The 25,139-nt window shown below is 52.1% G+C and overlaps 1 protein-coding gene across 1 annotated transcript in view; it reads left to right on the top strand.

The window, feature by feature from the left end:
- The first annotated feature begins 15,999 nt into the window (after positions 1-15,999).
- Positions 16,000-25,139, top strand: part of ANGPT4 (angiopoietin 4) — a 37,155-nt gene continuing 28,015 nt past the window's right edge. The window contains exon 1 of the mRNA XM_084775334.1: positions 16,000-16,608. Coding sequence (XP_084631460.1) covers positions 16,276-16,608 — 333 coding nt within the window. The 5' untranslated portion in view covers positions 16,000-16,275. The remainder of the gene's footprint in view (positions 16,609-25,139) is intronic.

Raw genomic sequence — 25,139 nt, forward strand, 5'->3', positions numbered from 1 at the left:
TCAGCTTCTTTGGGAAGGTGAGACAGCGGGCTGGGTTCTGAGGTCTTGGATTCAGGCCTGAGCTCTCTCTTGACGGGCTCAGCCTCAGAGACAGAGAATGAGAACAAGAGAGAAAAGGTGAGGAGGGACCAGCTTGTCACCCTGAGGGGAAGGAGACATCCCTGCCTCCTCTCCTCCAGTGATTCTCCCTCCTACACCCTCATCGCTGGCCTTCAGGTAAGGCCTTCCACTACCGCCCACCAGAGCTGGCCTTCGTCACAGCCCGGGCCTGACAGTCACACGGACCCCTGCCTTCTCCACTCCAGCATACTGGCCTCCCTTCCATTCCATGACGACAAGCTATCCAACCTCAGGACCTTTGCACCCGCTGCTCCTTCTGCCTCCTCCGCCCAGAGCAGCTTCCTCGCCACCTCTTCCTGGGGTTTCCCCTGCCATAATGCCAAAGCTCCAGGACCAAAAACAGTCCCCAAGTAGATTTTCCTAGGTGCTTCCTTGTCTTGTGTCTTAGGGTGTCCATGGCACTCACCCCCCCAACAACTCCTCAGGTGCATTCACTTGCCTATATGCTCTGTCACGCCTTCCCCTGCTGAGCCGTGTGCCTCAGGAGGTCCAAGGTTTCCTCACATCTTGCTCTTGCTGAGAGCTTGGCTGGAAAGGTACCAGGTGTTTCCCCACAGATAATGCTGAAGGCAGGGCCTGGGGATGACTCTGCCCACTCAGGGCCCTGTGCTCTCATCTGTGATGCTGGCTGACCTCAGCATAGTCTTCCGGCTGCCTCAGCCAGGATTGGATGGCCTCAGCTTGCCAGCCCTGGCCCCTCAGTGCCCTTGGATGCTGCCGTGGCTCCGTGATTACTACCCTTGTTACGGTTGGTGTCCTGTCTCGTCGCCAGACCCTCTGCCTGCTCAGGGCGCCGTCTGGCAGTCGGGGCGAGGGTGAGGGTGGGAAGGCGGCTCTAGAAATGTCTGGCCTGGGCTTCACAGAACGGTCATCCGGGCTCTTCGGGGCACCTCTCGCCTGCCTGCCCACCCCACTGATGCCAGTGAAAGGGCGCTAGGATGGGCTGTCACTGCTCTGCACACCTTTGACAGCTCCAGGCAGAGGGTACATGGTGACGTGAGGAAAACAAAGGGTGCCTTGTGGCAAACCCCACAAAGGCTGACTTCCCTTGCCAGTGTCCAGCAGGACAACTCAAGCCCCAAACTCCTGGGGTCTTCCCCAGGCACCTTGGTCTTCCCTGTCTTCCAGTGAGCCCCCCGAACCAGGAATGTCTTAGTAAGGGTTTCTATTGCTGAGATAAGACACCAGGTTAGGGAGGAATTGTTTATTTGGATTTATTTGGCTTATACTTTCACCTCATAATCCATCACTGAAGAAAGTTGAGGTAGGAACTCAAACAGGGCAGGAAGCTAGAGGCAGGAATTGATGCAGAGGCCATCAAGGGGTGCAGCTTACTAGCTTGTTCCATGTGGCTTGCTCGGCCTGCTTTCTTATAAAACCCAGGGCCACCCGCCCAGAGATGGCACCACCAACAGGCTGGGCTGGGCCCTCCCCCATTGATCAGTAATTTTTAAAATGCCTTACAGGCTTGCCTACAGTCTAATCTTCTTGAGGCATTTTCTCAACTGGGGTTGCCTCCTCTCAGAAGATTTTAGCTTATATCAAGTTGACACAAAATTAGCCAGCACAGGGAGGGAGGCCTGTGGACAGGAGCCCAGCCAGAGCCCCACCCACCTACCCACCCCTTCAACAAGGCAGGTTAGGGATGACTCCTGGGAGACCTGGGTGCAAGTGTTGCTTTCTCTAGATGTTTCCAGTCCTGGTCTTAGAACAGTAGGTTGGCTAGGCAGAGTTCAGATAGTGAGTACCCGCGCTGCAGCTACTGCCGGGCCTCCACGGCGGGAATTTGGTGCTTCCCCTACACCTCGAGTCACAAGTGTAAACACAAAGACTACCCACCTGCATGGGATGGAGCTAGAGGACGGTTTGAACTCAGTCCATTTGGCCCAAGAACTCCACAGGGGAAAGGACTGACCGAGTGAGGGAGGGGAATGTGGGGAAGTGAACAGTGAAGGGAGAGAAGGGAGCGAGCGCAGAGAGGAGTCATCCTCAGCCTTCAGCATCATCACAAGGGCTGGGGAGGAAAACAAACACAAGACAAACAAACAAACAAACAAACAAAGGACAAACCAGTATAACTCCACTGCCAAGCCAGGCAACGCTGGGCCTGGAGGCCGGAAGGATGTCGTGTCTCCTGACATCTGATTTACGTGTTCTGGCTCGAACTTTAGCCCCAGGGAGATCCCACCCAAAGGAAAAGCTTGGAGGAGCCACAAGCCAGAGCCTCCGTGTCCCAAGGTCTCTCACAGGAACTGGAGGCCAGGAGCAAGGCGCTCATTCTCCCCACTGACCCAGGACTGGAAGTGTGGCTGTGTATCACTCCTCTATGGAGGGATGACCCTCACTGATTTTGTGCTGGGGACTGTCCACACACACTCACGTCCTCAGCTAGGGTGACCACTCAAGAATTCAGGTACATTTGCATCTCTGCTGCTCACTGGATTCATCATGAAATGAAAGTCTGTCCTAAGAAGAGAAAGAAAACTTTTTCTTTGTGGTTGTGGTTTGGTTTTATTGTTGTTGTTTTGTTTTGTTTTGAGGCAGAATCCTGCGTGTTCTAGGCTGCCCTTGTACCTGCTATATCCCTGAGGATGACTCTAAATTTCTAATCTTCCTGCCTTCGCCTTTGCAATGCTGAGGTTCCAGGCCTGCACCACCATGCCCAGTTTATGAGGTCTTGGGGATTGAACCCAGGGCTTCTTCACACAGGATAGACAAGCACTCTAGCACTCTACCAATGAGCTATATCCAAGCCCCTGGAGGACTCACTTGAATAGCATGGGGTGGGGTGGGGGGGCGGTTGCAGCATGAGAGAGAGAGAGAGAGAGAGAGAGAGAGAGAGAGAGAGAGAGAGAGGCTGTTGAAGGAAACTTGAGGCAGGAAGTGAATCCGTCAGAATGCTTTCTGCTATCCACAGGAGAAATCCTGTGCGGTATTGAAATGATTGGTTTAGTTTTCTCATTGGTTAAAAGTGCAGCCTTGTGGCCCAGCAGGTTTTCTATGTGTCAATCCTTAACCCCCACCCGTACCCCACCCCCATCCCACCCTCACCCCCACCCCTGGGAACTGCCTGCCACCCCTGGTCCTGCCTTTCTCAGGATTGCAGATGGTGTGCAGTCCAGGACACTCAAAGCTAGATGAGGCAGGCAGGCTCATCTCCAGACCCATCTGCCCTTTGGATCTGAGCAGCAAATGTCTCCCTTGCAGCCGATGTCCACCCACATCTGTCAAGCCTAGCTTGCCATACAAAATGTCAGGAAAGTGGACGTTTGACAGCACGGCCCCAAGAGGAGGAGGAGGAGGAGTGTGCTCTGGGTTAGCCAAGCCTGAGTGCCACATCAGGATGCAGGTCTGAGGGCATCCATGAAGGCTCCTGCGTGAGAGCATGGGGGCCCTGGGTAGAAAATTAGGAGAAACCCAGGACTGGAAATGAGCCTAGTCACTGGGAAGCCCCAGTCTGGTTCCATCGCTCTGAGGGTGGGGGACGATGGATGAAGGAGTGGGCTGTACAACAGCAATGCTGGGGAGTGGAGAAGCAGGAGAAAACAGGTGGGCGGAGCAGCTTGGGAGTCCACAAGACTTCATTTCAGGAAGCTGCTGATGCCACAGGGGTGAGCTTTGGATAATCTGAATAGCCAGCCCCGTCCCCTCCCCCTGCCACAGGGGCTCAAATTGGCCTACCCAAAGCCCATGGTGCCCGTGCTCTGCCCAGCTTGCTGCACCTGCCTGTGGACTGTGGGACCAGCCACACTCTATAGCAGCTGGGGGCTTGTGTGGGAGGTAGAGTGGCCTTCCTGGTTTCACTCATCTGGGAGACAGGTGATGGGTGTGAACCCAGACCCTGAAGCATACCGTTATCGGCATCTGCCGTGGTGCGCAGAAGTATGCCAGTGCACACAGAGTCTGTGGTGTGAACCAATTTGGCGATGACGCTTAGACTTCAGTGGAGACCACTTGAGCCGGCAGTGTGGACTGAGACTGAGTGGGCACTGTCCCTCAGGCTCAGTACGGCTCCATCAGGCCATCCCTGGTGTTACCCAGCTTAACAGCCTTGCATTGTCCTCAGTCACAGAGTGAATGGCCTGTCTTAGAGTCCTAGCCATAAGATGTCCTTGGTAAAAGTTCTAGTGGCCAAAGGACAATGACAACAACGCCCATAGTGTGAATCTCGCCAACTCTTACTCCAAGCACTGACAGTGTTGAATGCAGATCTAATATCATCTGCCTGAAACGATGTAAGGCTGCTGAGTCCAGGCCTAAGCCCATTTTACAGGCAAGGAAACTGAGGCTCATGGTTACCAGACCCATTCAGCCTCAAGGAACTGCTTTCCTGACCTTTCTATCTCTCCCCATCACTGTTGCTGTCAGTGTCCCTCCCTGACTATGGGAGCATGGTAGATGCCAGCGCCTCAAGTGCCAACACCCAGGATGCTACCTGCGGGCCTAGAGCTGGAAAACCTCAGTGCTTCTTAGCCACTTGGTACCGCTGAACTGGCCCCAGGAGCTGAGCAGCAGCCTCTTGGGAGAGAAAATGGGCTGGGAAGAGGCAGTGAGAGCAGAAGATGCAGGAGGCTCTGGGGGTTAGAAGCATGGTACATTGTGGGCTTTCAGGGGCCTAAGACCAAAAGGCCTCGCTGGCTCCCCCAGAGCCCAGATTTACAGGGAAGGTCTCAAGAGTTTAAGACTTTTGCCTCTGCTTTTTAATTCAGTTTATTTTATTTTGTTTATTTTACCTGTTTGTTTTATTTTATGTTTCAGTTTCTCCTTCCTCCTCCTCACCCCCCCCCACCTCCTCCTCCATTTCTCTTTATATAAGGGTTATAGCCTTAATTGGTATCAACCAACCATGCCATATAGCCTCTGGGTTTTTTTTTCTACTGTTTTATTGTTGGATTTGGATGTTTCTTCGTATATGTATGTAATTCTCCCATCTGATGTATGTTTTGCAAATTTTTTCCCTCAGTTGGTGGTTTTCTTTTTCATTATCTTCCACTAATAATTTTTTAAAAAGTAAAATGACACTGAGATGTGTGTGTCATATGCAGCAGAGGGACAGCACAGACACCAAGATGGACAGTTAATAAATTAAATTCATGACATTGAAAAGCTTCAGTAAGGCAAGGGACACCATCAATGGGACAACACGGCAGAACAGGAAAAGATCTTCACCAACCCTACGTCCAGCAAAGAGATAACATCCAAAATATATAAAGAGCTCAAGAAACTAGACACGAACAAAACAAGTAACCTACCTTTAAAATGGGTACACAGATCTAAATAGAGAATTCTCAAAAGAGGAAACTCAAATGGCCAAGAAACACTTAAAGAAATGTTCAACGTCCTTAGCCATCAGAGAAATGCAAATCAAAACGACTCTGAGATTCCATCTTACACCTGTCAAGGTGGCTAAGATTAAAAAAAAAAACACAAGTGACAGCTCATGCTGGTGAGGATGTGGACCAAGGGGGAACACTCCTACACTGATGGTGGGAGTGCAAATGTGTACAACCACTTTGGAAATCAACATGGCAGTTCCTCAGAAAGCTGAGGAACTATCTCAATACCTAGCCATACCACTCCTGGGCATATTCCCAAAACATGCTCCACCATACCAGAAGGACACTTGCTCAACTATGTTCATAGAAGCTTTATTCGTAATAGTCAAAAACTGGAAACAATATAGATGTCCCCCAACCAAAGACTTGATAAAGAAAATGTGGTACATTTACACAATGGAGTATTACTCAGCTGTTTAAAACAACAACAACAACATTGGGGCTGGAGAGATGGCTCAGAGGCTAAAGGTGCTGCTTGCTCTTCCAGAGGTCCTGAGTTCAATTCCCAGCAACCGCATGGTGGCTCACAACTATCTATGATGTTATCTGATGCCCTCTTCTGCAGATAAAGCACTCACATAAAATAAATAAATCATTAAAAAAAAAAAGACATCGCCAGGCATAGTGGCACATGCCTTTAATTTCAGCACTCAGGAGGCAGACGTGGGCAGATTTCTGTGATCTTGAGTCCAGCCTGGTCTGCAGAGTGAGTTCCAGTACAACCAGTGCTGTTACACAGAGAAACCTTGTCTTGGAGGTGGAAAAAAAAATCATGAAATTTTGCAGGCAAATGGATGGAACTAGAAAGAAAAATCATCCTGAGTGAGGTAACCCAGACCTAGAAAGACAACCATGGCAGATACTGCCTTATAAGAGGATATTAGCTGTAAAGTAAAAGACAGTCGGACTACAGACCCAGAGAGGCCAAGCAACAAGAGTTTGATAGGGGGAGGAAACAGAATAGATTTGGCAGGTAGACTTGGGGGTAGAAGGATGGGAACAAGAGCAGTCAGGGGGAGGACGGAGGGAGAAAGGACTGAAATTGGGGGCATTTGGGGGAAAGGTAGAAACCAAGTGCAACGAAAACTTCCTGGAATCTATGAGGGTGACTCTAGAAAAGACTCCTAGTAACAGGAGATATGGCGCCCGAACTGGCCATCTTCTGTAACCAGGCAAAGCTTCTAGTGGAGGCAGTGGAACACCAACCCAGGCACAAAACCTTCCACCTACAAATGTGCCCTGCCCGCGAGATGTGCTGGGGCGCAGGTGTCACAAAATTTGTGGGAGTGGCCAGCCAATGACCGGTCCAACTTGAGACCCACACCTAAACAGGGAGCCCACGCCTGAAACTGCTTGGGGATCCAGGGACCAGAGACTGGATAGCCTAGAGACCTAGGATAGAACCAAACACAACTGAAAAAAACAAAAGATCAATAAAATGATTCCTAATGATACTCTGCTATACTCTAGACCGGGGCCTAGCAGTTGTCATCAGGGAGGCTTTTCCGGCAACTGATGGAAACAGATGCAGAGACCCAGAGTCAAACATTAGGATGTGGCTCAGAGAATCCAGAGGAAGAGAGGAAAGAAGATTTGTAGGATTCAGAGGAGGCAATGGCACCACAAGACCATGGCTCACAGAATCAACTAACCAGGGGATCATAGGGGTTCACAAAGATTGGAGACAAAATCAGGGAGCTGTGTGGGTCTAACCCAGATCCCTCCGCATTTATGTCATGGCTGTGCAGCTTGGTGTTCTTGTGGGACTCCTAACAGTGGGGGCAGGGTGGGGTGTTGTCTCTGAGTCTTTTGCCTGTTTGTGGGACCCTTTTCCTCCTACTGGCTTGCCTCCTCCTGCTTTGATATGAGGATGCGTGCCTGGTCTTGTGGTAACTTGTTATGTCATGCTTGGTTGGTAATGTGCTCTTTTCTGAAGGGAACCGAAGAGGAGTAGATCTGGGGGAGAGGAGAGGTGCATGTGGGAGAGTGGGGACTAGGAGGAGAGGAGGGAGGGAGAACTGCGCTCAGGATGTAATATCTAAGAGAAGAATAATTTTTTTTTAATTTAAAAATAAAATAAAAATAAAATGAACAATTTAGGTGAAGTCCAACTCCTGAATTGCATGTGACCCTACTCTTGGGCTACATGTTCTGTGACGTGACTTTTGTGTCTCTGAGACCACACCTGACAGAAACTGCTTATGGTAAGAAAGACACATCCCCGGCAAAGCCCAACCCCTCATGCCCTTCCTCCACCAGCCAGGCCATATCTCTTAAAGGCCGCACAGCCAACCCAGTGCCAGCCGCTGGGTTCAAATCATGAGCCTGTGGGGCACTGTAGAGATTCAACTGTGACATGTGATTTATCTTTTTTGTTGTTGATGATGGAGCTTTGTTTAAGACAGGCTCTCTCTCAATGTAATCCTGGCTGTCCCGGGACACACTAGGTAAATCACACTAGCCTTGAACTCACAGAGTCTCTGCCCTCCGAGTTCTGGGATTAGTCTATGAGTTTTTTTTTAACTGTACGGTACACTTTGAGTCTTGCGCCAGGATATTGAAGGCCCTGTGTTTGCTGTGGTTTTCTGTCCTGCTTGGAGAAAGAGCTCTGGGCAGACAGCGACCAGTCCCCACAGGCATGAGGGAACCCCTTCAGGTCCAGATGCCAGCTGGCCACCCCCCACATAGGTGTCTCTTGGTGCCTGTCCATCTTCGCTGTGCAAACTGAGCATTGCCTGAAGAGAAGGCTGGGCATGTGGTGGTGGTCCAGTCCACAAACCAATAAGAAGCAGGAATAAGTGGACACGACATACCGAGAATGCGCACAGAGCCCAGAAGGCCTCACGGACTCCACCCTGCGATGACACAAAGAGGTCCCCTCCATTTGGTAGCCATATTAGTCAATGAATTTTCCTAGGCCACCCAAAGTGCTACAAAGCGGATGCTTAAAATGACAAAAGCAGGCTCCCGCAGAGCTTTGGTGTCAGAAGCCTGACATCACTGAGCTTCTAGTCTCCCTGTGGGACTCAGACCACCCTCTCCTAGCTCTTCCCAGCCTCTGGTGGTAGCCATGGTCCTGGTTGCCTATAGCTTGCAGCCCCATTGCTCCATCTTTAGTGACATCTACACAGGGAGCCTTGCCCGTTGAAGGATGCCAAGTGTAGGATTAGGGAGTTGTTCTGCAGTCAGAGAGGAGGCTGCTCAGCCCAAGGGAGATCTTCACACTCGGGTTTACATTTCCGTATCTGCACCTTCCAGATCACTTAGTCGGACAAGCCAGTTCAGCATAGAACAATCAAGAAGAATGCTAGGAAATAGAGAAGACACTTGTCATGTCTGAGACACGACAGCGACAGGAACTATGGTGATCGAGTCATCCCTTCATGACTGACACCTACACGCACCACCCATTCCATCCCAGTGACAGTGGGGACATACTTGCGTTCACCAAGTTACAGAGACTGAGGCTCACGGCCTCTGGACTGGCTGGCCAGAACTGTCTTGGCTGCTGCTTCATCGCAGACCTCCAGAACTGGTGTCTTGGAGGACCAGAGTCCTCCTCTTGGGCTCCGTAGTTCAGAATGATCTAGTCTGTCAGTCTGAGGTGGGGGGACAGGAAGACTTACTTGGCCATATGTCCTCTAGCAGGCTAGCTCAGCCTCACTCACAAGGTGGCCTCGGGAAGCGGAAGAGCAAACCCCCAGGACAGGAGGCCAAACCAAGCTTCTGCAGTGCCCCTGTTTGAAAGTGTTCCCCTGGCCAAAGTAAGTCTCAGGGCCAAGTCATTCTCAAGGACGGGCGGGGGGGGGGGGGAGAGAGAGCCAGAACACCTCTTTATAGGATGAGCGGAAGGCACTGGGCCATGGGAGGGTAAGGTGCTTCTGGGCTTGCTGGAGGTCTACCACAGAAATAACCCTCTGTCCAGCAACAGGGGGGCCACTTAGAAAACTTCCACTGGAGTCTCGGAGGCATACACACCTACTAAGCACGATTATAGAAGACCGTGCTGAGGAAAGTAGATTTTTGTGTGTCATCAAGAACGAAGAGTGAGTTAGAAAAGTTCACAGGTCATTTCCCAACCACCTGATGGTCACAGAGACAAAACTGGACAATACCAGTGGCAGGTGGGAAGTAGCCAACACAGCCAGCCACATCCCAGCAGGGGCACCGGTCATGCAGTCCCTTAGATACTCTGGGCTAAAAGGCTCAGGAGAGGGAGAGACACGGATTCACTAGGAAAAGCAAAAGTTCCTGAACGGAGCCAGCATCCATCTGCAAGGCAGAGGGCACACAGGGTGTAATTACAGGATGCAGCACCTCCCGGCAGGAGGGAAAATGACCCTAGGCCTGAGGCCAAACCAGGATAAGCAATCTAGACAGACCTGGAAACTGTGGGCTGGAAACAGTGGGCAAGAAAAGCGCATCCCACAGAAGACTCCGTGTCTGCCTTCAGAAAACACAGAAGCAGCTGCATCGGTTGCGAGTATCTATGGGGACAAAGCAGCTCTGTGAAGGCGCTAAAGGCACGCCTGCATTGCCGGGACTTTTTCGGTCCTTTCAAAGAGAAAGACAACTATTAGCCTCTTCATCTAAGGGAGGGATGTGTGCACTGCAGGGTGTTTTGTTACAGCGTTTTCCCGAAAGTTAAATCTCAAATAAGTAAAAATAAAATTTAAAACTGGTTTAGAGACTAGCCTTGTACTTGCGTGTATGGTACGTGCTTACGTGAGTGCGCGTGCCTGCGCGCACACACGTGTTTGGAAAACATCACTAGAAACTTATGTGCGTGTAGAAATGACAGAGGGGGAGGACTATGAAGCTGATTGTGGACTCTGCCCCAGCTGGGGAGCACTTCCCACCAGGGACATGCTGTGCTTGTTAAATGAAAATAAACAGAATCCAGAAGGGGTTGTTGGTTCTCTGGGTCACAGGCTCCTCCAGGCCTCTGCAGGGTCCCAGGTTCCAAAATAGATCTTCACCCCCCACTGCCACCCCGACCTGGCAGGCCTGGTCCTCTTCTCCTGGAGGGGAGCCAGAAGCAGGCTGGAGCTGGGCTCCTGGCCTGAGAAAGGACAGATATGGCAATGGCCCAGGCTACCCAGGGCCAAAAGGATATACATCTTCCATTGTGACCCTCAGGGTCCCAGCCCAGCCAGGACAATGCTCAGGAGCTCAGGAGGGAGACAGAGGCCAACAGGACCTTCCACAGAGCCCCGTGCACTGACCGCAGAGGCTGCTGCGTCTGAGGCCCATCTGCCTGGGCTGCCGCTGGCACACTGGGTGACTTGGGACAGAGCCAATGCAGTTTCTGGGCCAGTTTCTCTGGAGCATGCATGGAAAGATTTTACCTTCTATTGTACCTTTAGTGTCACAGGGGCTGAAGGACGATTTGGTGCAAAATGTTAGCTTTTGCCAACACCAATCCTGGTGACAGTAGGTCACTTGGAGTTCTCGGGTGCTGACACTTAAGTGGGGATGTCTCCCTCACTCTGGGGTGGCCAGCATACCACAAAGAGATGGTACAGTATCTCCCTGCCCTGTTCCTCACTAAGGGGTAGGTCTTTTCTGCTTGACCCTGGCTATAGTGCTGATGGTCTGGGCCTGAGGGAGTTAGGTGCTTCCTGTCCTACCCTCCCTGGGATTCTCAGCCTTGGAAACCAAGGCCACTTGAGACCCAAGGCCACTCGAAGACTCAACTGTCTTGACCAACAGCCACTGCTGAGGCTGCATATAGTAAAGAAAAAAGTTTCTTTTCTCTCTCTCTCTTTCTTTATGGAGTGTGTGTGTGTGTGTGTGTGTGTGTGTGTGTGTGTGTGTGTGTGTGTGTTTTATAGTGTAATGTGCTCTGCATCTCTGGGCTTTAGTGCTGGGTACTGGAGGTAAGAAATATGTGTCATATTATTGTCTTAGGTGTCCCTGGGGACACTGACAGACCAGCCTCCAGGGTTACCATAGTCCCCAGAGCTTCCTGCCAGGACTTCACCATGCCTGCCAGTGCAATGGGAGATGCCCAGGCAGTGACCTCTGGAAGGTGACAAGCACTGTGAGGCCAGGCTGGTGGCAGCCCTCACTCATACCCAGAGGGGGAAAAAACCAAGAAGGTGGGTGAGGGGAGCCGCTGGAAGGTGCAGGACACTAGGTGCTAGGTGGTGACCATCAGTGGGGATTGAGATTGGTGACATTAGTCTTCTTTTTGCTCTAGATACTTAAGGAGATCAGCTAGCAGGTGACTGACCAGGTATGGCCAACTAAGCACCTAGATCCAGCCATACCTGAAGCTAAACTTAGCTTCTCAGTTGTATTGCTCACCAATTTCCCTCTTTGACAAACTATTTGAGCAAAGGCCAACGTGCTAAATAGCCAAGTGTATTCTCCATACTCTGCCTCCATGCTGGTAAGGCAAGAGTGCACATAGGCATTGGTCAGTTTTCTGTACTTGGAGGCAAGACACTTAGAGCACCACAAACAGAAACTTCCTGCTGCCCCTGCCCTGAAGGAGAAAGATGGCACCCAGGTTTCTCCTTTGGGACTTTCCTGAGCCAGCTCATGTCAACGGTGGGGCTTATCCCACCAATAAACTCTTGGGCTTCTGTGATGCTGACCTTTGGATGGGGACACCAGTCATGAAGACAGAAAGAATGGCCACAGCTAGGGGGTGCTGAGCCTGGCTCTGAGCCCCAGCCTTTATGAGGGTGCTTTCATGGGGACACTTTGGTCTGGGCACTGGAACAATAATTAAAGGCAGAGGAATGGATAAGGTAGGTCTGCTAAGGAAAGTAACAGTGCAGGATGGCCATGGGGTGAGTCTCAGATACAGGTTCCTATAGGAGCCTTGAGGACTGAGGTGGCAGAACCCAGAGAACCCAGCCAGGTGACAGACAGGCCCCACAGGGGTCTGAGAGCCACCAGTCTGGACTTCAAGCCAGAGGTGTAGAGCACAGAGATGGGGCTAATGTGTGTGTGGAAGAGAGCACCCAGTTGCCACCTTGGAAACAGACGAGCATGTCTTCCCAGCAAGTGACAGCGGCCCTTGTGATGGTGGCAGCAGATGATCTTGTCCACACAAGCTGAAAGGTAGCAGAAACTATTGACTCTCAGTTCTGGACTTCTTTGTTTGTTTGTTTGTTTGTTTTTCAAGACAGGGTCTTTCTGTGTAACCTTGGCTGTCCTGGACTTGCTTTGTAGACCAGGCTGGCCTCGAACTCACAGCCATCTACCTGCCTCTGCCTTCCAAGTGCTGGGATTAAAGGTGTGTGTCACCATGCCTGGCCTGTTCTGGAGTTCCTTTAGGAAGCCCAAAGCAAGGTGCTAGCTGGAAAGGCATCTGAGGACAACGTTCTGCACTTCTGGAACCCCAGATGTCACTCAATATCAATATAGGTTTCTCCTCAGTGTGCATGCGTGTGTCTGCACAAAGAGCAAACCCCAGGCTTGACATGCCTTTCTGGGTGCCTTTTCCAAGAGTTTTAATCCTAGCTAAGCCCTTCCCTGCCCTAGCCACCTCCCCAAGGCTTTCCATCTGATACACAGATTGATTAAGTACCAACTAACAAAACCCCTCAGACCACAGGGTCTTTATTTAGCAGTACTATATATTGACTAAAGGGATCCCTTTTCTAACTTTAAGCATTATCAGGCAATGGTAGATATTAGCCCATTAGACAGAAGAAACAGGGTCAAAGAAGTGATGTAACTTGGCCATGGCCACAGAGACGAGACATTAGAATTATAGGTCAGACAGGCCAGTGGGCTCAGGACACGCAACTAAAACAAGAAGGAATGTGCAAAGGCCAGTGGCAAAGCAAGGCTGGCTGGATGTGGGGCCAGGGCAGAGACGCAGAGTGAGATCATGGCTCCCAGGCAAGCCCAGGCTCCCACACACAGCACAAGCCAAGTTCTTTGTGCTTTCATTGAGAAATTTAAGACATGGTAGAGTGTCAGCCGGGCGGTGGTGGTGCACATCTTTAATCCCAGCACTTGGGAGGCAGAGGCTACAGGATCACTGTGAGTTCGAGGCCAGCCTGGTCTACAAATCGAGTCCAGGATAGTCAAGGCTACACAGAGAAACCCTGTCTTGAAAAACAAACAAACAAACAAACAAAAAGGACATGATAGTGTGTTAAGCTCGACTTGGTGGAAGCACTTGAAATAATTTCCAAAGCCAAACGGCAAGAGGTAGTTTGACCTTCCCCTGGCTCTCAAGAGCTGTGCACTTCTGTATCCTTCAGTGGCCTCCTGCGAAACCTGGACACCTGAAGCCACAATGCTGGTGGCGTCTCTGAAGAGACCTAGAGAAGGTCAGCTGCTGACAGATGAGAGAGGAAGCCTTCAAATAAAGTCAGACCAACCCTCGTGATGCAGTGGGAGGGTTCGGGTGGGGGGGGGACAATGAGTAGAAGGCCCCAGGGAACACCTACACTCCTGACCTGAGAGGTGATAGCTGGCTACTGTGCTCACAGCCACCAAGCACTGGGGTCACTTTGTGGATGCTGTGATGAGTGGATAGGCAGAGCAGGTGTGCATCAGTGCTCTGGACAGAGCATGTGGCATGTGCACACGTGCAAAGGCCCTGAGAGCAAGGCAGTCCTGAAGCTAAAGGGGCCAGCAAGCAGCCATCCTAACATGTCCAGTGGAGACACGGCTCTTCTATTGGTCTTTCTGATGTTCTTCTTTGAAGTCTGACTGTCGCTTCTTTGTGCTGAGAGCTGTTTTAACACCGTCCTGCAGGCCTGTGTCTATTTGACAAACCCGTGTGGGGAGCGAAGCCATGTTGCATTCATTCACTCACTCATTGTCTTCGTCGTTGAAGGCATCTCCTGCGCAGGAGGCTTTCCACAGTCATCTGGAGGCCACACCACAGCCCACAGGATGTGGAAGCACGGTTTCCGGTGTCGGCTGCAGGCAGGGGCTGGGAGGACTGCAAGGGTTAAGAAGCCGAGAGCAGTGGGACGGGTGTGGGGCCTGGTGGAGAGGCAGTGGCCGCTGACCCTGCCCTCTGCTCTTTATCCCCTATCCAGGTCAAGGCCGTTCAGACTTCGTGTCTTTTACAAATAGCTCAGCTGCTCTGGGGCAGGTTCGCAAGCCTCCTTGGGGTCAAGAAGCGTGTCAGACCATAGTTATGATGATAGCTGCCCTTTAGTCGACATACCTGCATGTCAGATGTCAGGTACAGGAGAAACACGCACACACACGCATGCACGCGCACACACACACACTCACACACACACACACACACACACACACACACTCACACACGCACGAGGCTGTGGTCCTGTTCTGAATTCATGTAACTTCCTCCTCCATGGCCCCATCTGCAGCCAAGGCAACCAAGGCAGAGCTGGTCCACTGAGCTCTGGCCTGCAGGCAGGCACCTTGAATGCTGGCTTCTGTCCTCATCTGCAGCTGTCTTCTCTACAGGAGCCTCATGCCTGATCCAAGGCTCAGGCCCCAATGAGCTCTTTTTCATTCATTCAGTCACTCATTCATTCGTTCATTATCAGGAGTTCAAAACCAAAGAGAAGAAATGTCACCATGAAGCTGGCCTGCCTGCCCCCTGAGGGACAGACTCAAAGGCAGCCACTAGGAACAGCTACCAGCCTCCAGGGACCACGGCCCCAGAGACAAATCCCTTCACTCACAAGCTTTCACTTCAACAGCCAATGGAGAAAGAAACACAAGCAAATGGTGGCACCCTGGCTCCTCAGCCTGTCGCAGCACAGCACGGCCTGACTCAATTACTTTCATGCTGTGGAAGTGGATACTGGCATTTTTCTTGCTCAGGAAGCCAAGGCACAGTGGTTTAAAACATCTTGGTGAAAGTCACACAGCTGGTAAACGGTAGAGCAGGGTTTTGAACAGCAAGCTGAAAATTCTTCCAGTCCCTAAGCCAGGACTCCGATGCATTCCTCAGACAAGAGCTGGGTCTTGCTCTGTTTTGCATCAGAAGTGTAAGATTTAGGGCCAGCCACCTCTGATTCTAGGGGTGCTGGCCAGGATACTCCCCCAGCCCAAGACTTACCACCCAGAACAGGAAGTCCTGGGACAACCTACCCAGGAGACTTCTGAATCCTGGCGCCACCACGAAGCCAGAGCCACCACAGGGCGGAATGCCCCCGCCCCAGGCCCCAAGGGAGAAGGGAGGCCAGGAGCCAATTGCGCTGGGCACCCACAGGACTCCACTCCAGCCCTGGAAGGCTTTCTGTCTCCAGGCTGCTTCCCCAGCCTTGCCTTGCTCCCGCCCTCCCTAGGCTGCTGTAGGGGGGTCACTGCCCGTGCTCCAAGCCTAACTTGGAATCAGAGGGGGGAAGGTGGAGGGGCTGAAACTTGAGAACCAGGCTTTGGGGGACAGGGGTGAGGGTGGAGAGAAGAGAAAGCTGGGGAGAGTGGAGGAAGAGACTCAGATGCTTCCCACTTGGGCGGGGAGTCTTGCATGAGCTGTGGTCCAGTGCGTGCGTGTGCGTGTGCGTGTGCATGGGCGGCCTCGAGCCTGGCCAGGGAGGACAGGCCCCACTGCACAATCAAAGCCTCAGGGGCAGGAGGAAGAGGCAGGAAGGGGACAGAGTAGCCTGGGGGGGAGCAGGAGGCGAGGCCTCACAGGGAAAGCGAGCAGCTGTGGCTGCCCTGAGTATAAATAGCCCAGAGGAGCTGTGGCCCTCAGGACTTAGAGCAGGAGGATTCGGCAGCCAAGTCTGTCTTCCCAGGCCCCAGCTGCATTGCACATCTGGGCAAAGGCTAGCTTGTGAGTGGGTACCTGCCCTGGTATCTCTGACAAGACCACCTCACCGCCACCACTTGGCCTCGGGCACTCTGCCAGCCAGCCATGCTGCTAGGTGCCCTCCTCCTGCTGGCCACCGTGGCTACAGCCCAGCAGACAGGGCCAGCAGACAGTGGGCGCCGCCAGATTCACCGGGTCCAGCATGGCCAGTGCAGCTACACCTTTGTGCTACCGGAGCCCGATACCTGCCAGCAGGCGCCTGTGGCACCTGTGGCACCTGTGGCACCTGTGGCACCTGAGGCTTTTGGCGGCTCCAACAGCCTCCAGGGGGATTTGCCTGCCTCCACGCTGCACGTTGCAGACTCTCGAGCCCAGCGGGCCCAGCGAGTGAGCAAGTTGGAGAAGATACTAGAAAATAATACTCAGTGGCTGCTGAAGGTACCGCTGGGGTTGTGTGATGGGCTAGTGGGTGGCTAAGGGACTGCCCTGTTGTCAGGTGGAGTATCAGCCCAGATATGTTTATCCCAGGATAGAGAGGCCCGAGCTTTATGTTGTATACAGCCTCTGGGATGTGGGGCCCAAAGAGAGTCCTGGATGAGGATGGCTATGAGGCCTCATATGCAGAACTTGAGCATCATTTGGCCAGGCGTCTCACAAATGTTCATTCATTCATTTCAGAGGAATTTGCTGAGTGCTGACCATGAGTCAGGACCATTCAAAGTGTCCCGGCATCCCCACAGGAACAGAACAATACATTCCTATCCAATGGGCTGGGGAAAGGGCGAGGAAAAGTTGTCTGCCATGTGGGGCAGTGACACATGAGGAGACGGAGACAGGAAGAAGGCACAGGGCAGCTTTCCCAGGTCAGATCCGTGGAGGGTATCTGAGGAAGTGAAGACAGCAATGGGGACCTGGAGGGTATCCTGGAGAGGTGAGGGTACAAGAGAGAGCTTGTAAGTTGGGGAAGGAGGAGGAAGGGATGTGGGCATTCCTGGATGGATGAGCGTTTGGGACTTTGGCTTCTAAGTGACTTGGATACCACAGAGTTGTGAACAGGCTGAGATTAGTGGATTTGATTTTAGTAGAAGACATTATGGGGTATAGTGGCCTCTGGGAGGCCAGGTGTGAGGTCTCCATGGACACTGTAAGCCCCATACATGAGAGTCTGAAGGCCTACAGGATGGCTGTCTGATTCTGATTTATTCTGGGGGGTCACCGGTAAACTGGGAGTCAGGTGGCAAAGAGCGAAGAGGCAGGTACATCACTGAAGTCCGGGCCCAGTGCTAGGACTGGCGAAGGGTCTCTGGTCACCTTCTCGCTCTTTCAACAAACGCTGAGCAGTTTATACCTCGGTAAGCACTGGGTACAGAGTTGAAGAAGGCAGCCTGGGCTATGAGTGTGTGAGCAGGATCCTGTCCTGTGGGACCAGGATGTGGCCAGCCAGAGTCCCTAAGTAAGAACCACCCACCAAGAAAAGAGGAGACCTAGGGCCATGTCAGGTAGGGGCTGAACCAATGTACGGAGGTTTAGAACAAGAGAGACAGAACACGCCTGACAGACAATGACCCAGGGAGGGTCATGGCCATCCAGAATGACTTTCTCACGCTGTAGCTTGCAAGCTGTTGGGGGGGGGGGTAAAATGATTACATGGGATAACATATTTACCTGTGTGTATATGTGTGTTGGCGTTGCGTGTCACGTGTGTGGAAGTCAAGGGGTGGCTTGTGGGAGTCACTTCTCTCCTTCCACAATTTGGGTCCCAGAGTTGAAACCCGGGTTATCAGGTATGTCAGCAGTTGGTAGGAAAGAGCACGCACATTTGGTATTTACACACACGGACCCATACGAGTATAACGCACACCCCTGGGTGATCTCCCTGTAGTCAGCATGCTATATGACACGTATTGGTGTCCTGCTCCCACAGGCTCTCGCGCCCCCACTCCCAACACATGTGTAGCCTCCCGCCTGTCCCTGCTACATCCTAGCTGCTGCTCCCTACCTCCTGCCCCTCAGCTCTTCCAGCCCACCCGCATCCTGTGTCCATGCCCCCATTCTGAATGCTCCGGGTTGCACGGAGCCTGGTTCTGTGGGCAGCTGTCCCCAGGTTCTGTGAGATGTCTGAGCCAAACCTTCCTCCCTAGCCTCCCTCTTCTCCTCTCTACCCACCTCTTGCCAGATGTGTCCCTGGCTATAATAAACAGCTATGGGGACTGTCCGGTGCCATCCAGTCTCCAGATCTCCCTCAGGCTCGGAGGGAACAGGGCCGCTCAACCTCCTCACATCCCTCCCACTATTAACGTGGACTTTCCTCTTTCTGTTGACGTATTTCCACAGCATTAGCCATCCCCAAGCACCTCCCCCATGCTCACCAAGATGGAGGTATCTTAGCTCTTTCTCCTCCTCCTCCTCCTCCTCCTCCTCCTGCCCCCACTCCTCCTGTTCCTCCTCCTCAGATCACCTTCTGGGTCCCAAATCATATGAACACAGCTCAGGTCATCTTCCTTGACCTCAGGACAATGATGGCAGCCAGCAGCATCCTCTTGGGTCTGCCCAGATCATGTCTTCCTGTGCCCTATCCATCTCTTGTAGCCCCACCTGGACCAACTATGGCCTTCTCTGTGCTCCCTGGCCCAGGACTTGCCATCTCTCCTCTGGACACTGCCTTCACTTCCTGTAGTTCCCTACCCCAAGTTCTACCCTCTTGTCCTTTGAATCCCCCGGACCTAGTGTCTGGAAAACAGCTAAGCCAGTAGAAGAATTTAACTTGATGATCTTTGAGACAGAAGGTCGTTAGGCTCAACTCTGTCTGTGGCCAAGGATCCTACCTGAGTGTCACCCACCTAGGTTGATAGTTCAGGGAGTCCTGTGGACCTGAGCAATGGGTCCTCCACCCTGGCCTTACATTGGCAGGCCAGAAGGCACTGACTAATCATGTGACTGGGGACGAACAAGGCCTGTTTCCTCATCTGACAGAAGGTCACATGGTGCTGGGAACACTGGGCTCTCCTCGCCCTTCTGTGCTTCGTCCCAGCTGCATGCGCCACACAAGCATGGCACAGCTCACCGGGCACAGAGACAGTGCATTGATGTGTTTGTAGCCCCTCAGCACAGTCCACACTGTTGAGTCACCCCAACTCTGAACTCAGTCATGGCCCCTCTTAATCATATGGGCCAAAGGGCAGTGAGATATCTCTATGCAAAGAATGTCACCGCCAGTGCTATTTTCTCAGCAGGCTCCCGTCTTTGGTGAGCAGTCTTGCCATCTTCTGGTTAAGGGGCCCCTTGGGTCAAGCATAGCCTGTTGTGCTCCTCGGCACTCGTGCCAGCTCACCCAGCGCCTGTAGACCCTGCTACAGAGCAGATGCGTGGAACCACACATACCTAGAAGTCACTTGGCTTGACTGAGTATGGCACCTCCTTGGGCAGCAGCAGAGCCAAGGGGAGAGCTCTGACCCTGACGCTCCAGTTATCCCTCCCCTTCATGGTCTTGGAGACTCTGCCTCATGAAGTGGAAGCACTGCCTTCCTCTAGGAAGGCTGAACCACATAGTGCTCACCACATTTCCTCCTCACTGGGTTCTCAGTGTGCAGATGGTTTGCTCCAGGGTCCTCTCTGCAAATAGATGCAAGTCCTGAAGGCTTGAGTCTCTCATTACCCACAATTGAGATGTGTAACTCCTAGCTCCTATGAATAGCCACACACAGAGGCATGTGCACACACACACACACACACACACATCTGCACATGCAAATACACACACAAACGTCCTCCCCCACACAAATGCACACATGTATTCACATATACACAAGCAAACACACACCTATACACACACATGCATACACAAATACACACACAAGCATCATCCCACACACAAAAGCACACACATAATACACATGCACACACAAATAATGCGCATGAAAACACACCCGCAAGCATCGTCACACACACACACACACACACACACACACACACACACACACACACGTTGTCTCACACACATTCATATCCCTTAAACATGCCTCTCCTCTCAGGCAGGGATGCTCTGCCCTCTGTAGGTGCAGCTGGCACTCTCCTTGGGCTCCCATCCCTACCTGCCGTGCCTCAGAGCCACTAAAACTCCCAGTCTCCTCTTTGGCTTTCGTTTTGTTTTGTTTTAAGAGTTTGCAAACGTGCCCTGATCACATCTTCATGATTAGAGCCACCACCAGAAACCTGCCCAAGCTCTCCACCACCAAGTTGGTTCTCTTGCCATTGGAGGGGAGGCCCCTCCCTGCTGTGAGCTCCCTGCCCATTCCCACAGAGTGCCTGAGAGGAAACTGAGGCAGAATGAGGCAGCAGTCCTCTCTCCCGCTGCATATGCCTTCTCCTGACTGTGGAAGCTGGGGGCCGGGGGACAATGCTAGAGGGAGCCTCTAAGTCCCCATCTCTTTACCATGCGGCTGCTGGAGTCCTACCACTCACACTCACAACGTTAGGCCGGCCTCACCTTTCTTCTCTCACCCTTCCTCCCTGCACCCCTCCTTTGCCTTTCTTTACCCTACTCTCCCCACCTCGCTCCTCCTCTCTTTTCCCACAAAGCTTCTGCTCGGTGACTCATGACCCACAATTCCTACTGTGGTCCTCACACCAGCCGCTCAGCTCTGCTCCATGCCTCCACCTGAGGGGGCAGGCGGGGACAGCAAGTGAAAGGGGTTCCTGCTGAGCAGTGTTGTTCAGTGGTTAACCCCAGACCTCCCAGGGCAACCAGGGACCTTTACTTGGGACAGCAGCTATAAGACAGGGCAGCAAAGGCTTGTAACCTTGGACCCGGCAGGGGAATGCCTGCCCCCAGGGGTGACTCCACAGACCTCCCTCTTATTCCTAGGGTTCCCAGTTGCTCATTGCGGTCAGTGTCCACTGGTCTCGGGACTCTCAGCCACAGACTACCATCCTTGACTTCTTTCTGTGCCCGCAGCTCTCTATGAATGAGAAACACCCAATCCAGACCCCAGTGCTGAGCCCTAGCCCATATGCACTGCCCGAGAGCAGCATATCTCCCCAAATCTTTAGGGCCACAGGGGAAAAGCAGACACCACACGTTGAACTCAGGCCCTGTGCTTCCTTATTGTCTGTAAGTGCAGCTTTAGGGTTCGAGGCCACTGCCAGTCTCTGTCTTCCTGTTTCTTTCTTTCTGTTCCTGTCTCTATATCTGTCTCTTTCTTTGTGCCTGTCTCTCTTTGTTTCTATGTCTCTCTCTCTCTCTCTCTCTCTCTCTCTCTCTCTCTCTCTCTCTCTTCTCCCCTTTCCTCCCTCCCTCCCTCTTTCTCTCTATCCCTGTTTCTTTCTTTCTCTTGTCTCTCCCTCTGTCTTTCTTTTTGTCTGTCTCTCCTTTTCTCTTTGTTTCTATCTGTCTGTCTGTCTGTGTGTCTGCCTGTCTGTCTGTCTGTGTGTCTGCCTGTCTGTCTGTGTGTGTGTGTGTGTGTGTGTCTGTCTGTCTGTGTGTGTCTGTCTATCTGTGTGTGTGTGTCTGTCTGTGTGTCCGTCTGTCTGTGTGTCTGTCTGTCTGTCTGTCTGTCTGTCTCCTTGTGTGTCTCTCTCTCATCCCCTTCAGCTGCCCTTCCAAAGTCCCTAAGCTACCTCTCCTGCCTCTACCTCTCTGGGTGTCCAATCTGGAGACCTTGGACCCCAGGACCTGAAGGCCAGTGCCCACCATCAAGCCAAGCTGCTAGGCTGGGGTCCCTCTGCCCTTCTGTCCACAGTCACGTGGCTGGGAGTGGGGGTGAGGGTGGGGGTGGAGGAGTCAGCCTTTACTGATACACAGGCCCCTGTCAGCAAGCAGAGTAGCTGAGACCCTCAGCCTGGTGGCTTGGCCTGCAGGCAAAGAGTCAAGAAGACAGTCAGAAAGAGCCGAGTGTGGGGTCCTGGCCCTGCCTGAGACCCTCCCAGGATGGTGGGGGCTCCCAGCTGCCCTGGCCTCCCCAGGCTGCCTGTAAATTCTTGGCATTTTCAGCCTTCGGTTATGCAAACAAGAAATAAATCTCGGTTGCCACAAGAAATAAATCTCGGTTGCCGAATGGAATAGCTTGGGGTTGATTTCCTAACCTCTCCACTGGCCTTCTGGGCAGTCGGTGCGGGGGATGGGGTGGAGCAAGTGGCCTCTGCTTTTCAGAGGAACAGGATGCTATTTCCAAGAAGGGCTTAAAAACTGCTGCTCCAGAAGTCTTGGCCTGGGGATGAGCAACTGGCCGATAGTCAACTGGAGGCAGCACAGCAGCAACAGTGGCTGCCTAAGGCCCATCCTGCTCCAGAGGGACAGGTTTATTTGTTCATTGGGCTTGGCCAGTCAGCCTGTGGGCCAGGGCTACGTGTGTCTAGCTCTCTCTCCTCCAGTGCCTAGAGTGCTCATGTTAGGATGCACATCCTCCCTGTCTCAAGAGCAGGAAATGCAAACCCCAGACGTGTCCATGATCTGTACTTCCTCCGAAATATTCAGTCACCTCAACCTCAGCCACATTTAGTTATTTCAACCTCAGAGTGACCCTGGAATATATCTGTGCTGGCCTTAAGGGCTACCCAGGACCTGAGCCACATACAGCTGTGGTGAGGAACATATCCAAAGAGTGCATTGGCCAGCTGTAGGACATTGGGGAAGTCATCTATATGGTTGACCTCTCTAGAGAGAGGAAGTTGACATACTCCCTGCCTCCCAACATAACCAACGAATAAGGACAGGAGAAATTATAATTGGCATTGGCCTTTACTGGGCTCTTTCTGGGGACCACACATTGCACTATGTACTCTGTATAGATTTTTAGCATTTACTTCTCACAGTGGCCCTGGCAGATGAGATTGTCAGTGATGAGGGAATGGGGTGACTTGTCCAAAAATCACATGTCCAGAAAGTATAAGTTCAGATGAGAGCCATGTTTAAAATACCAAGGCCAATTCCTCATAGTTGTGGAGGCTTGAAAGCCAAGGAGAGCCGAACCTCTACATGGGGGTCCCAACTGTGATACCTCATCCTTGGCCAGGCTACAGAGGTGACTTGTGAACCCCAGCTACATGCTTGCCATCTCTGTCTTTGAAATCGCCTGGCCTCTCTAGGCCTCGGTTTCCTATCACCGGAGGGGATGCTAAAGATTGATTACGTGCAGGGCATGTCTCCAGGAAATATCACTGCAGAGTCAGGTACACAGGCCAGCTCCCCCGCCTCCCCCCCCCTTTTTTTTAAACTCCCTGAGCCTCAGTTTCCTCATCTGCAAAGCAAGGGTTAAAATAAGTCCCTCAAGTAAAGACAAGGTGAACATCTGGTGGGGTCTCAAGATAGTAGTACCTCAGGACCCTGGAAGCTGAAAGCGCAGCCACCTCCCTCAGCAAGTTAGGCCAGCAGAGCCTTGGGGACCCCTCCTCCTACCCTGACCCTAGCCCAGTCTCCATTGGTCTATAGCACACAAAAGGACCACCATGCAGGGGTGAATGCAGGGAGATCATTTCTGAGCAGCTGTGGGCGCCTCCCTCATTAAGTTCTACAGAGATGCGACTATTTCAGAGGGAGAAGAGGACAGGAAAGAGGGACCAGCAGCGCCCATCGGCCTGGCATAGTCCACTCCTGGCCAGCATCTTTGCCAACTTGCTCAGCTTGCTATGAGACACATAGAGCCTTCCTGGTCCTCCCATCAGCTCCAGTTTATTTTCCTTTGGGTGCTTTGAATGTTCACTGAAATGGTTCAAGTAAGTATATGAAAAGACAGGCGGAGCAGGCATCCAGCTAAAAAGACAAAGCCTCACCAAGGCCATTGTGCCCCTGCCTCTGCCCCGTCCTCCCAGCACAAAAAGCTATCCTTAACCTTGTTCTGGGATGCATACCCTCTTCCTGTCTCCTCTGAGCATGAAAGGCAGACATAGGGCCCAAACCCCGCCCACATTCAGTCACATCAGCCTCCTCCGTGACCCTGTAACCCCGTGACCCTGTAACCCGACCCTGCTCTAACCTCCAGAATGCCATCTTCAGGGACCCCCTCAGCTGCCAAGGGCTCGGGCCAGGCCTTCAGAAAGAGTTCTGCCATCTGATTAGAAGCCTCATTTACCGGCTTCAGACAATGTTCGGCCTCTCCTAGCCTCCGTTTACTCATTTGCCAAGTAGATAATTGTTACTTTTTCCCTGTGGGTTGCTGGGGACCAGGTTAGAGAAGATCCTTGCACTGCAGCTGAGCAGGGTGAGTGCTGGGGGCACCTCCCTTTCTAGGTCACACTCTGAGGTGGAGGCGCAGCACAGTTGATGTCACAACCAGTGTGGCGCCAGGCCAGAGACTCACTGTCTGAGTTCTGCACAGACTCTTGACTTCCCTGCTGTAAAGAATTCAGGGATGAGCCAATCTGAAGCACAGTTAGATTTTATTTTAAATTGTTGTTGTTGTTGTTTGGTTTGGTTTGTTTAGACAGAGTTTTTCTGTGTAGCCTTGGCTGTCCTGGGCTCACTTTGTAGACCAGGCTGGCCTTGAACTCACAGTGAGGTGCCTGCCTCTGCCTCTCAAGTGCTGGGATTAAAGGCGTGCGCCACGATGCCCTGCTGGATTTTATTTTAAAGAGTCGTTAAGCCTCGGGTTAGTAGAAAGAGAGATACTATGGGAAAGAGAAGGCACACTCCAATGTGGATACTCAAGGTCTTGCTGAAATGACTCAGCAGAAACCATGGGTTTTTATTTTGATGCCTCTGGGGTCTCAAAAGTTTCCTTTTAAGTAAATGGGGTTACAGCATAGTTCTAGGGGCGCCTTGGGTGGGAAACAATCTGATAAGATAGAAGCACAGGTCCCAGGGGTTGACAAGGGCTTAAGGCATCCCTTTGATTGTAAATAGAATTTCTTGTGAGATTCCTAACAAATTGCAGGTTTGCAGTGGGGAAAAGAGAAAGGCCATGTGTGCTTAGACCTTAAACATGACTCATCGCTATTTTGACTTCTTCTTTGAAAACAGCTCCATATCAGAAGAA

Source organism: Acomys minous (genome assembly GCF_964271855.1).
Source record: "Acomys minous genome assembly, chromosome: 3".
Lineage (NCBI taxonomy): Eukaryota > Metazoa > Chordata > Mammalia > Rodentia > Muridae > Acomys > Acomys minous.